At 45.3% G+C, this 13,908-nt stretch overlaps 1 protein-coding gene and 1 pseudogene across 1 annotated transcript; both read left to right on the forward strand.

Moving 5' to 3' along the window:
* LOC101938810 (olfactory receptor 52R1-like) lies at positions 1-999 on the forward strand (annotated as a pseudogene).
* Positions 1,000-12,746: 11,747 nt separating this feature from the next.
* Positions 12,747-13,697, forward strand: LOC103307032 (olfactory receptor 52D1-like). The gene has a single exon (XM_042845636.2). The coding sequence runs from the start codon at positions 12,747-12,749 to the stop codon at positions 13,695-13,697; it is 951 nt and encodes a 316-aa protein (XP_042701570.2).
* Positions 13,698-13,908: the final 211 nt, after the last annotated feature.

Below are 13,908 nucleotides of genomic sequence, written 5' to 3' on the forward strand. Positions count from 1 at the left end.
ATGCAGGAGACACCGTTCTGCCTCAGAGTTGGACACCTTCCCTCCTACTCCATGTCAGATTCCAACACAACCGACTTCACCAACCCCTCCACCTTCATCCTGCTGGGCATTCCTGGCCTGGAGGGGGCCCATGTCTGGATCTCCATCCCCTTCTGTGCAATGTACATCATAGCCATCTTGGGGAACTCCACCATCCTGTTCATTGTGAAGAGGGAGCCGAGCCTCCATGGGCCCATGTACTATTTCCTCTGCATGCTGGCCGTCACCGACCTGGTCCTGTCTACATCCATCCTGCCCAAAACACTGAGCATTTTCTGGTTTAATTCCAGGGAGATCGATTTCAGTGCCTGCCTCACCCAGCTGTACTTCATTCACTGCTTTTCAGCAATGGAGTCTGGGATCTTTGTGGCCATGGCCTTGGATCGCTACGTGGCCATCTGTCATCCCCTGAGATATTCCACCCTCCTGGCAAACCCCATTGTGGCCAAGATCGGCCTTGCCGTGGTGCTGCGCGGCGGCATGCTCACACTTCCCTATCCCTTCCTAGCGAGAAGATGGCCATATTGTACAACCAACATTATCCCCCAATCGTATTGCGAGCACATGGCTGTGGTGAAGCTGGCCTGCGCTGACGTCCGCATCAGTAATTACTAAGGTCTCTTTGTGGTATTCACTGTGCTTGGACTGGATGTGTCTTCTATTGCCATGTCTTACACCCTTATTCTCAGGGCCATCTTCAAGCTCCCCACAAAGGACTCCCGGCTCAAGACTTTGGGGACCTGCGGCTCCCACCTCTGTGTCATCTTAGCCTTTTACATCCCATCTGCCTTCTCCTTTCTCACACACAGGTTTGGCCACAATGTGCCCCTGTATTTCCATGTCCTCGTGGCCAATGTGTACCTCCTGGTTCCCCCCACGCTAAACCCCATCATCTATGGGGTGAGGACCAAAGAGATCCGGGACAGGCTGCTCCAGCTCTTTACTTATAAGGGGACCTGAATTTTTCTGCTTGTGCTCTGGCTCTCAGTCCAAGCTCCATGCACAGCTGGCTGGTGATGTTGTGCTGGGCCCTCTTCCCCGAATCACGTAAAGTTCAGTCAATAAGACATTAAATGCTTTCCTGGCCTTACTGTGCTGTGTCAGCATGACAAACTGGGGAATTGGTCTATGTACAATTCATTGGGTTGCCACCTTTCTAATTGCTGGAAACGGGAACACTTCCACCCCCATCCTCAGCTGCAAGGGACACATTTCAGATTTTGTTAGGGTGCATCCACTTTGACCATGATTCCAGGGGCTTCTTGAAAACTCTTGGGTTTTGGCAGATAACTTAGCAATTAGCTGACAGGAGCACTGTATCTAATTCCTATATAAAAGAAAGAAAGAGAAATAAGTATTAGACCCACCCAGCTCTAATACTAACATGTTCTGACATCTTCTGGCAAGTCACTTAACAGACACTGGTTAGGTTTAAAATGTTAATGTGTATTCTTACTTTGCTATTAACTCTACAGAGAGAGAGAGGGAGACCCCATCAGGACTCCCAGGTTCTATCTCAGTTTTAGGAGGGGAGTGGAGTCTAGTAGGTTATGGCAGGTGACAGATACATCTGGGGTCTGTATAAGAACATAAGACGGCCATACTGGGTAAGACCAATGGTCCATCTAGTCCAGTATACTGTCTTCCAACAGTGGCCAATGTCAAGTGGTTCAGAGGGAATGAACAGAACACAGAAATTATCAAGTGATTCATGCCCTGTCACCCACTCCCAACTTCTGTCAAACAGCACCTAGGGACACCATCTCTGCCCATCCTGGCTATTAGCCATTGGTGGACCTATCCTCCATGAACTTATCTGGTTCTTATTGGGCCCATGTGATAGTTTTAGCCTTCACAACATCCCCTGGCAAAAAAGTCCACAGGTTGACCTGAAGAAATACTTTCTTTGTTTTAAATCTGTTTCCTAATAATTTCATTGTGTGACCCCTAGTTATGAGTTTTGTGAAGGAGTAAATAATATTTCCTTATTCAATTTTTCAACACCAGTCATGATTTTATAGACCTATACCATATCACCCTTTAGTCGTCTCTTTTCAAATCTGAAAAGTCCCAGTCTTATGTTGCCCTTCTCTGTACCTTTTCCAAATCCAATACATCTTTTTTGAGATAGGGTGACCAAACCTGCATGCAGTATTCAATGTATTTGCGTACCATGGATTTATATAGATGCAATATTATATTATCTGCCTTATTATCTAGCAGTCTCCTATTGATTCCCAATATTCTGTTCGCTTTTTTGACTGCTGCTGCACATGGAGTGGATGTTTTCAGAGAACTATCACAATGACATCAAGATCTCTTTCTTGATGGGTAACCCTAATTTTGACTCCATCATTTTGTCTGAATAGTTGAGATTATATTTTGCCATGTGCGTTACTTTGCAGTTATCAACACTGAATTTCATCTGCCATTGTGTTTGTCCAGTCACCCAGTTTTGTGAGATCCCTTTGTAACTCTTCACAGTCAGCTTTGGCCTTAACTATCTTGAGTAATTTTGTATCATCTGCAAATTTTGTCATCTCACTGTTTACCCCTTTTTCCAGATAATTTATGACTATGTTGAATAAGACTGGTCCCAGTATAGACCCTTGGGGAACACCACGCTTTACCTCTTTCCATTATCGCAATTTATTCAACCCTTTGTTTCCTAACTTTTAACTGGATGCAGTCAGTTTCTCCAATGCCATGTGCAGAGGTAAAATCCTTCCCCTGCTCCAACTCACTACCCTACCATTTATGCATCCAAGGATCACATCAGCCCTTCTGGACACAGCATCACATTGGAAGCTCACGATGAGTTGATTGTCCACTGTGACCGCTAAATAATTTTACGGGTCTCTGCGTTCCATAATGCAGTGCCCTAGTCTGTGGATCGGGCCTGCATTCCTTGTTCTGAGTGGAAAACATTGAATTTGACAGTATTAAAATATTTTGTTTGCATTCCAGCTCACCAAATGCTCCAGATTAATCAGTATGCCCACCCTGGCCTCCTCATTGTAACCACTCTGCCAATCTTTGGGTCGTCGCACATTTTATCTGCAATGATTTTCTATTTGCTTCCCGATCATTGTTTAAAATATTGAATAACATTGGGCCGAGAACTGATCCCTGCAGAAACCCACTAGAAACTGCCCCATTCACTGGCAATGATCCTTTCTGAGCTCCGTCAATTAGCCACTTTTTATTCCATTTTACATGCGGTCTACTGTAATGATGCTACCTATGGTGGGACACTGCTGAGAGTATCAGTTCAGGACAAATTGCTTAGAGCAGGGCAGTTACAGCCCAAGGCTGGAGTTCCTTTACTATTAAGGCACCAAACCAGCCAAACAGAGAGGACTTTGGTTTCACCCCTGACTAACCAGAAGTTATAAAAGCAATTCCCTCAGACACTCCAGCTTCCCAGTATCACCACCAGCACCACTCATTATGGGGATGAATGGTTATGAAAACCAATACCCCAGTAAATGAAAAACGGTTCTCCCAATCCCAAAGGACCAAGCCCCAGACCTAGGTCAATATATAAGTCAGATCTTACCCACAAATCACGCTGTTGCCAATCCTTTAGAATCTAAAATCTAAAGGTTTATTCATAAAAAGGAAGAAATATAGATGAGAGCTAATATTGGTTAAATGGAATCAGTTACATACAGTAATGGCAACGTTCTTGGTTGAGGCTTGTAGCAGTGATGGAATTAACTGCAGCCTCAAATCAAGTCTCTGGGGTACATCCCCAGCTGGGATGGGTCATTCAGTCATTTTTTCGGAGCTTCAGTTTATATCAAGATAAGGAGGTATGGAGCAGGATTGAAGACAAGATGGAGGAGTTGCAGCTGCCTTTTATAGTTTCCTGCCATAGGGCCTCTGCTTTCTTTGTTCCAAAAACAAGCTATCCCGCACATGGCATGGAAAAACCTTAGAGTTCTGTCTATAGGCATGTCCCCGCATGCCTTGCTAAGTCACAAGGTGTATCTGCCTTCTCTCAAATTGTCTGGGCTGTCACCCAGAAGCATAGCACAAGTTTTAACTACAGACAGTTTAGAGCCAATATTTATAACTTTAAATACAATAAAATTACGTGCATACAGATAGCATAATCATAGTCAGCAAATCATAACCTTGTCTTAGACACCTTACGTGACCTCCATTGTATGAGATTTGGTGCCACTATAGGACCTTGGTTGCAACAATGATCTATACGGTCACAGTTCATATGAATAACATCACATCTACTGATATTGTATGGTGTTCATTTTTTCACCTGAATGTTTTCCCTTACTAAATGCCTCAGAGAAACTGAAGTTTATTGCATTTGCACGGTTCTCTTGATCAGCGAAACTTATATTCTCATTAAAGCATCATCTTGGGTACATTTGACAAGATCTTTTTTCCGAAAACCATGTTGTTGTGTGGCATTAATTATATTCCTAGATTTATTTTTTAACTAATCCCTTACCAGCTTTTCCATTGTTTCCTAACCTTCTTAATTTTTTTTAACTTTCCCTTTCTTTTTTTAACACTTTACGTTTAACACAGAACTGTCCGGTATTTGCTTTTTTTTTCTTTTTGGCTCTGCTGCTGTCTGATTGCGTACTTCTGGTTCCAAATAAGATGTGTGGTTGATCCGTCAGTTCGTAACTCTGGTGTTTGTAACCATAAGGTTCTACTGTAGATGCTCTTTAACACCCTCCTTGACTGTAAATCCACTGGAAGATATTTAATCACCTCTTACTGCTTCTTTCCAAATGCAGAACACAACTATTTCTTCACCACTTCTACCTTTTCTGCAACATTAACAAACCTCCTTTCTCCCTCTAGCAATTGGCCTAAACCTTTTCTTTTGTGCTTAATATATTTAATAACCTACTTTTTGTGATCTTTAGCCCTGTCTTGGCAAAGGTTTGTTTTTTTCCCACTCTCAGATTTTGAGCTACCAGGTGAATGTGGAACTCCTTACAGCATGGATTCTCTAGCATGGCTTTTATTGCATCTCAAAAAAGATACATTGGAATAAACAGGGCTTTGGAGCAGAGCCCGGAGCTGGAGTGCGGAGCAGCTCCGGAGCAGTGAAGCTGCAGGTTTTTGCCTGGAACTGGAGCAGAGCCGGAGCACAGCTCCAAAGCCTTGGGAATAAAGATAAAGAGATGGGCAACAAAAATGATTAGGGGTATAGAACACCTTTTATATGAGGAGAGATTAAAAAGACTGGTTTCAGATTGGTAGCCATTTTAGTCTGTATCAGCCAAAACAACAAGGAGACCTTGTGGCACCTTAGAGACTAACACATTTATTGGGGTATAAGCTTTCGAGGGCTAAAACCCACTTCATCAGATGCATGGAGTGAAAAATACAGTAAGCAGAATATATATCCTAACACATGAAAAGATGGGAGTTGCCTTACCGAGTGGGGTGGTCAGTGCTAATGAGCCAATTCAATTAAGGTGGAAGTGGGTTATTCTCAACAGTTGACAAGAAGGGAGGAAAAATCACTTTTGTAGTGCTAATGAGTTCAATGTAATCAAGGTGGCCCATTTCAAACAGTTGACAAGAAAGTGTGAGTATCAGCAGGGGGAAAATTAGTTTTTGTAGTGACCCATCCACTCCCAGTCTTTATTCAGGCCTAGTTCGGTACCTGCTGCTACTGTGGCTGACAGCTCTCAGGCCCACACCAACTGACACACACCACCCCAGGGCTCAGCGTAAAATGTCAAGGATGTCTCATAAAGTCACGGATTCTGTGATCTCTGTGACATAATCTTATCCTTAGTCAAGCCTATGAACAACTACCTGTGGTGACTGGGGAAGTGGTGGAACCCCAGCGACTGAGGCAGTGGCCACACTTTGAGCGCAGGGGAGAACAACTCCGCTGTCTGGAGCTAGTCAGCGACAGTTGTGCTTCCTGCTCAGAGTGTCAGCGGGCAGTTGTTATGTGCTGAAGGCTGGAATGTTGTTGCCTTGGTAATGCTGTTCAGGTTGCTCAGTGCTCCTGTCCTTGGAGCTCCAATGTTATTGTTATTAGCAGACAAGGCAGCCTGCTCATTCAGCAGACCTCAAAGTTACTCATAAAGAAAGACCACAGGCATGGTTGGGTGACAAAGGCACTCAGCCAGGTGTGTTGCCCTCAAGGCATAACCATCGCACCCTCCCTCCATGCTTACAGGTATGCTAACACATGAGTGCCGAGTGGCTCAGTCAGCAGCAGGAGTCTCCGCTGTCCCCTAGGCCACACAAAGGATTAAGGTGAGGTACCCCAACATTTATAGACTGAAATAAACAACTGGGATAAACAACGTACATATCACTTTTTCCGTTTCATTAAATCTGTTTGTTACTTCCTCTTGTACCTCATATATTAAACAAAACTGCCCTATTCATTATTTTGTCAAGCCATCTTATCTTGTACTAGGTTGGGATGTATCCGCACTAGCAGGAATATATTTATGTAAATATCTAATGCCTAGTACACTAGACAACTTTGCCAAGTTCATGTACTGGACAGTGAACTTGTGAGCATCTGCTTTAATACCTGGCCTAACTTTAGATCACAACCTCTTGTTCAGGCCTCAGATCTTGCAGCAGGACCAGTGTTCTAGGCTCTCTCTCTCTCTCTCTCTACTACACTGTGCAGTCCTAGGAGAATACCTAAAACCCCCCTCAGCCTGCTTCCCCATGTTGATAACCTATTTGAAACAATAGGCATAGACTTTGTGGGGCTCCTAGAGAAGAGTGCTGTGAGCTATTAACATATCACTGTTATCCTTGACTACACGGTGTGTACCCCAAAGCCATCCCCTTGTGCTCCACCAGTGTACTTACCATTGCAAATTAGCTTATGAAATTCTCCTCCCACTTGGTAATATCCTGAGAAATCCTTACTGATCATGACCAACTAATGAAAGAACTGTGTGATCTACTGAGGGTAAAGGCATTCAGAACGTAGATCTACCATCCCCAAACTGTTAGGCTGGTGAATTGATTTCTCAGAACTTTGATGGCGGCATTACAGAAGTTTGCAGCCTCAGATCCCAGACACTGGGACCAACTCTCTTCCCTCCCCCACTCCTTTTTGCTATCAGGGAGGTGCCTCAAGCTACCAAGTTTTCTCCCTTTTAACTAGGTGTCCGGGAAGCAACCTCGAGGATTTCCAGACCTGCTTCGAGAAACATGTCAGAGCAAAGACCCCAGGTGATGAACATAGTTGAATACCTTCTTCAATTAAGAAATCACCTGAAGACTTTGCAGGTGTTTGCTAGAAGAATTTGCTAAATGCACAACTGGTCCAAGAGAAATCCTATAACACAGGAGTCCAGCTGCGAGTGTTCACTTTCACTCTATGCATCCGAAGAAGTGAGGTTTTTACCCATGAAAGCTTATGCCCAAATAAATCTGTTAGTCTTTAAGGTGCCACCAGACTCCTTGTTGTTTTTGTAAACTGCATGATTGAGTGTTATTGTTACTACCAAGCTTGCAGTTCAAATTACTGGTTTGATGACAGGGACCGTTTGAGGTAGTGAGGCATGTGGGCCCCATTGACTATGAGATCCAGCACCCTGAGAGGAAAAAGGAGACTCAGGGTACTGGACTAGATGGACCATTGTCCTGACCCAGTTTGGCCAGTCTTATGTTCTTATCTGTCTCCTGACAGTGGTCAGTGCCGGGTGCTTTAGAGGGAAAGAACAGCGATCAATTATCAAGGGATCCATCTCCTGTCTTCCAGTCCCAGCATCTGGCAGTCAGAGGCTAAGACACTCAGAGCATGAGGTTGTGTCCCTGAACATCTTGGCTAACAGTCATTGATTGACCTATCCTCAATTAACTTATCAAATTATTTTTTGAACCCTGTTACAGTCTTGGCCTTCAACACATCCCCTGGCAAAGAGTTCCACAGGTTGACTGTGCAGTGTGTGAAGAGATATTTCCTTTCATTTGTTTTAAACTTGCTGGCTGTTAAATTCATTGGGTGACCCCTAGTTCTTGTGTTATGTGAAGGAGTAAACAACAGTTCTATTTCACTTTCTCCACACCAGTCACAGTTTTATAGAACTATATCATACGTCCTCTCAGTCGTAAAAATGGTGCAACTGTTTCAGACCAAATCTCTATCTAGCCCGGTATGCTGTGTTCTGAGAGTGCCCAGTGCCAGGTGCTTCAGAGGGAATGAACAGAAGAGATAATCATCAAGTGATCCATCCCCCATTGCCCGTTCTGAGCTTCTGGCTAACAGAGACTAGTGACACCATCCCTTCCCATCCTGACTAGTAGCCCTTGATGGACCTATCCTCAAGAAACTCTTTGGACCTATCCCGTGGAACTCTTTGCCAGAGGATATTGTGAAGGCCATGACTATAATAGATTGGAAAAGGCACAAGGGCAGAGAAAATTTAATAGATTGGAAAAGGCACCAGAATCCCACTGAATGCTGATGGACACTGGGCACCTAACTCACATCTGTGTCTCTGAACATCTCCCTCCACCCTCCCTAATTACAGCCTGTTTAGTGACTCCAGCAATCCGCAGGCTTCAGGGCACATGCTGATCACCGAAGGGACTCAGGAAGTTGCTGCTGCCCATGGCATGTTAATGCACTATGGGGGGGTTATGACTAAGCAGGGGCAATCAGTGCTACCCTCTGTCAGAGAGAGGCTATCAGATGGGAGGGACTATTACTCTGTGTTTGAAACAAGAATTTGTGAGAGTCTTTCCATGTGCATGTCGTGTTCTCATGGATCGAGCGCAGGGCTCGTCAGCCGGGAGGGGAGGAGGAGATGCTCAGATTCTATGGCGATGGGCAGCGGCACAGAAACACTGATAGACAAGTGAGTCCATCTATGTCGTGGCTCTTCCTTTTCTCTTCGGGGTTTCAGTAGTGCTGGGCCACTCTAACACATCTGCAAGACTCAGTTTGCCCTGACAATTTGAGCCCCTGGTATGAGAGACTTATTTCTTCACTCCCAGGGGAAGCTCTTAGGCTGAAGTTCTCCAGGGTCTATTTTTTGCTGTTCTTGCTGCTCCGGAAGCCGAGGGAATTGTCGGGGAGTCCAGGCTAACCTGAGAGTCCGCAGGGACTGTACAGGGAATCATAAAGGTTGCTGTCCAACACAGCGAGCATCAGGCATGTGAAATTCATACACTGATTCTCAGGGATCTGCCTTTCTGCCGCAGTATGGAGATTTCCTTTTTCTGCTGAGCTGGGTTTCGGTGAGTTGCCTGTTTCTGCAATAAAATTGGTGCTGAGGGCTCAGGAAGGGTTCCAGGGTTCAAGTCAAGAACCATCTGGGCTGGAATTCACCAGCACGGTGACATGAACTGTTTAGTATTATCAGGAAAAACAGACTTAGAAGTAGTCTCAGCACATCAGTTGGCAGTTCCCAATGCGGGTTCTGGAATCCAACCCATCACAACAAGAAGCACCAAAAGATAGTAAAAATAAAAGCATGTTTCTGGCGTAGAGGACACCAGGTGGAAATCTCACTGGGGGAGGTCCCAGAAAGTACATTGGGGAGGTCCAGGAAACCAGTGTGTGTGTGTGGTCCTGAAACTGGGTGAAATAGGGAGGCATAATGAGGCCTCCTGGGGAACAGGGTGTCTCAGATTGCAATGTAGTGTGGACCACACTGTTTTATATTGTCTCTGACACCTTCCTCCATCTAGATCATCCCTCCTCCCATGAGTAATCCTACTCCAGTCTCATGGCAACGTCAGCAATTGCCAACACAGAAAAGCAGCCTCAGGAAGGGGTGTCTGGGTTTCTAATAGGCTGCAATATGTTAAAGCTTTGTGTAGTTTTGAGGAAGAGTTACTCACGCTGGCTCCTTTTAGTCTCCACGTCCTCTCTCCCTCCTGCCAGTTCTGTCCCTCTCTCCTTCCCTGCACAGGCTGAGCTGCTGCTGGGGTTCCCTTTCCCCCTGGAGAGGCAGATCTCCCCCTTTTCCCCGGTGCAGGCAGATACTGAGTTCAACCTAGTCTGAGGAGATATTTCTGTGAGCTGTCACTGTGGGGTCTGGCTTCTGGTTTTGGTCCTGGGTGAGGGGTATCACTGTGTGGCAGGGCTGGAAGTTGTGGGTGTGGGGAACCTACATGGACAGGCAGGCAGTGCTGGGAGTTGTGGGGGCAAGGAGCAAGGTGTACACAGAGAAGCAACAGAGCTGTGGGTTATGTGAACAGGCAGGGAGGTGTACATGGACAGGCAGGCAGCACTAGAGGTGGTGGGGGCAGGGAGCCATGTGTACACTGACAGGCACTGCTGAAATTAAATTTCTCTTTTGATTGTTGGTCCAAGACCAGCACTGGGACCTTTCCTGGCTCCAAACGCTGGGACCTTTCCTGGCTCCCAGACTGGGCAGGTCTCAATGTCTCTTTGCCCTGGCAAGCCACAGAACTGCAGCCTGGATGTCACAACCTTTACTCAATTTTGTTTCCAAAATTGTTGTTGTTATGTAAATTCAGGCATTTCACCATTGGAAAGAACCATTCATCTTTGTGTGACACTGTACCCCATGTTCTTCACAGTGATACTAGTATGATATCATTATAACATAATTATGATATATTTTATACAAGATGTGTCGTCATATGTCAGTGGAAAAGTTACAATTTTCTGAATATGATTATCCAATTTGTATACATGTATCATTTTTTATATCTGAAGTTATGACTATTGACTATATAGTTACACCTGCGTAACTCAATAGCTGGTTGGGAAGCACCTGTTCAGGGCAATGAGTACCCCAGTCCTAGGTAAAAAGAACAGGAGTACCACTGGTACCTTAGAGACTATCAAATGTATTTGAGCATAAGCTTTCGTGGGATACAGCCCACTTCTTCGGATGCATATAGAGTGGAACATATATTGAGGAGATATATATACACACATACAGAGAACATGAACAGGTGAGAGTTGTCTTACCAACTCTGAGAGGCCAATTAAGTAAGAGATACAGACTAACATGGCTGCTACTCTGAAACCAGTTCTAGGTGACACCCCAGGGGGGAACCTGTCACACTTTGCTCCTCAGCTGCTTCAATCTCCCAAAATATTCTGTCCCCCTGTTCATACTCTCCTTCCCCATCCCAGGCTGCTCCAATTCCAACAGCACCCTGGTCACCAGTTTCTTCTCCATGCTCCCCAGTCATTCCTGACTCGCACAACCTCTGAGATGCCCCACGCTCCCTGAAATTCTTCCTCTGCAGGGGGTGAGGTGCCTCCCATCACACCTGCTCCCTTGGCTGGGAGGTAATCAGTGACTGTGACTCAGCAGTGAGAAATCTCACCCATAAGTGGCATATGCCAAGGCACCAATGCGACTTCTCTTGTTACACCCACGCAAACCACGTGGTGCTTCAGGGACGGCTACACAGGAACAACTCACTAGCTGAGAAGTTTGCACATTATATAACAAGAATGGGCAACCCTGGGACATGTAAGGGCCTAGATAAATACAGCTGCCATGTGCAGGAACCACTGGTAGCTGCCTGAAACAGTGGGCCACTGGGACACAGTTGTTAAACCCAGGATGCTCTGGGACCATTTGCTAGCCAGCTCTACTAGCCATCAATAGCAAGTGTTGCATGAGATTTCATGAGCTAAAGTCATTATTTTTCTCACCTAAAACATTCATACATGAAGTGAGTCACAGGATTCCTCAGCCTCGTGAAATACTCACCTAGTGTAACATGTCAAAGGGGCAGCACGCACATGAGAATTTCTCCCCAGAGGGCTAAATTCAACAGTCATGAATAGAAAGAATGCCTTCCGTAAGCTCAGGTAAAAGCTTGCAGGCAAAATGCCTCCAGCTGACTCCTGGGGACATGTTCGTAGATTCCAAAGCCAGAAGGGACCATTGTGATCATCTAGTCTGTATAACACAGACCGGAGAATTTCTGCAACACTTTTCCTAGAGCAGATCTTTAAGAGAAACATCCAACCCTGATTTAAAAATTCACAGTGATGAAGAATCTGCCAAGACCCTTGGTAAATTGTTCCAGTGGCTAATTACTCTCACCGTTTAAAAAATGTACACCTTATTTCCAGTCAGAATTTCTTTACCTTCATCTTCCAGCCACTGGATCCTGTTACACCTCCTTATGCTAGGCTAAAATGTCTATTATTAAATATTGGTTCCCCATGTAGGTACTTACAGTCTGTTATGAAGTGAACTTAACCAACTTTGTTAAACTAAATAGATTGAGGGTGAAACATTAACTGACTGATCTCATGGCACTGTGTTCTGTAAGATTCTCCATCCCACTCCACCTGGATCCCAGTGATTTGCTTAGTTTCTGTCCGTGCTTGAACTGTGAGCAGGGTTGCACAGAGCTGTGTACCATGATGCCCAGGTCCCTGTCCTGAGTTCATACAGTTAAATTAGAACCCCATAAGCTGTTTGAGGAGTTCAAGGTTTTCCCTCCAGTTATTGACATCAAAATTCACCTGCCATCATGCTGCCCATTCACCTGGCATGGTTAGCTCCCCCTCAAGACTTTTCTGGATTTGACTATGACCTAAATAATCTGGTGCCATCTGCAAATATTGCCACCTCACTGCTCACCTCCCTTTCTAGATTGGTAATAACTATAAAATAGTTACCCTACTATTTGTTATAAAGTGTGTAACCCCCTCACTGTGCTTATCTCTGTTCACAGGCACCTTGAGCATTTCTGAGACCTCTCAATGCACCAGCCACCTCATGGCAGCTTTCAACCTCACCCCCTCTGACCCTTCAACTTTTATCCTAATGGGCATCCCTGGCCTGGAAGCTGCTCACCTCTGGATTTCCATCCCCTTCTGTATATTCTTCTTTATAGGCCTGTTGGGAAATTTCATGGTTCTATTTGTTGTAGGCAAAGAGCAGACCCTGCACAAGCCAATGTACCTGCTGCTCTGTATGCTGGCGCTCACAGACATTGGCAAGTCTACCTCTGTCGTGCCAAAGGCACTGTGTATATTTTGGTTCAATTTGAAAAGCATTACTGTGGGTGGCTGCCTCACCCAGTCATTCTTCCTTCACACGGTTTCTGCTATGCAGTCAGCCGTCCTCGTGACAATGGCCTTCGATCGCTACGTTGCCATATGTAACCCTCTGAGATATGCCACTATCCTCACCAATGCACGAATAGCTAAGCTAGGGTTCGTGGGTTTGACAAGAGCTGTTCTCATCATGCTGCCCCTGCCCCTGCTCCTGAGGAGGCTGCCATTCTGTGGCAACCACACTATCCCCCACACATACTGCGAGCACATAGCTGTTGCGAAGATATCATGTGGGGACATCACATTTAACAGGACGTACGGCTTGGTGATAGCATTTGTAGTCATTGGGTTAGACCTGACGCTCATTGCTCTGTCCTACGGTGTGATCATCAGGGCTGTCTTCAGAATCTCTTCCAAGAAAGCGCACCAGAAAGCCCTGAACACCTGCACAGCCCACATCTGTGTGATGCTGACATCTTATGCTTCCTCCCTCTTCTCTAACCTGACCCACCGGTTTGGTCAGGGCATTGCTCCACACGTTCATATCATCTTGGCCAACCATTCTTTCCTTGTCCTCCCCATGCTCAACCCTATCATTTATGGGGTCAAAAACAAAGAGCTTCGTGATATAGTGGGCAAATACATCTGGGTGATCATCTGGGGCCACTGACTTTAAACCTGTGTGACAAGAGGGGGAAAGGATATCTCGTCATTAATCAAGAGTGTTCTGTACCAGTTTTCTGCTTTCTTGCAGACAGTTTTACAGTAGTTTGAGAGACCCTGCATTCACCAAAAACAGAGTAAGGGACTGGAAAAATATAGAAAAAAACATTCTGAAACATATACAATCTGCCATATAAAAGCAGTGTTCTGAAAGGTGG

Source organism: Chrysemys picta, chromosome 1 (assembly GCF_011386835.1).
Source record: "Chrysemys picta bellii isolate R12L10 chromosome 1, ASM1138683v2, whole genome shotgun sequence".
Taxonomy (NCBI): domain Eukaryota; kingdom Metazoa; phylum Chordata; order Testudines; family Emydidae; genus Chrysemys; species Chrysemys picta.

Coding starts and splice junctions, on each gene's coding strand:
- LOC103307032 (XM_042845636.2), top strand. CDS start 12,747: ATGGCAGCTTTCAACCTCACCCCCTCTGACCCTTCAACTTTTATCCTA.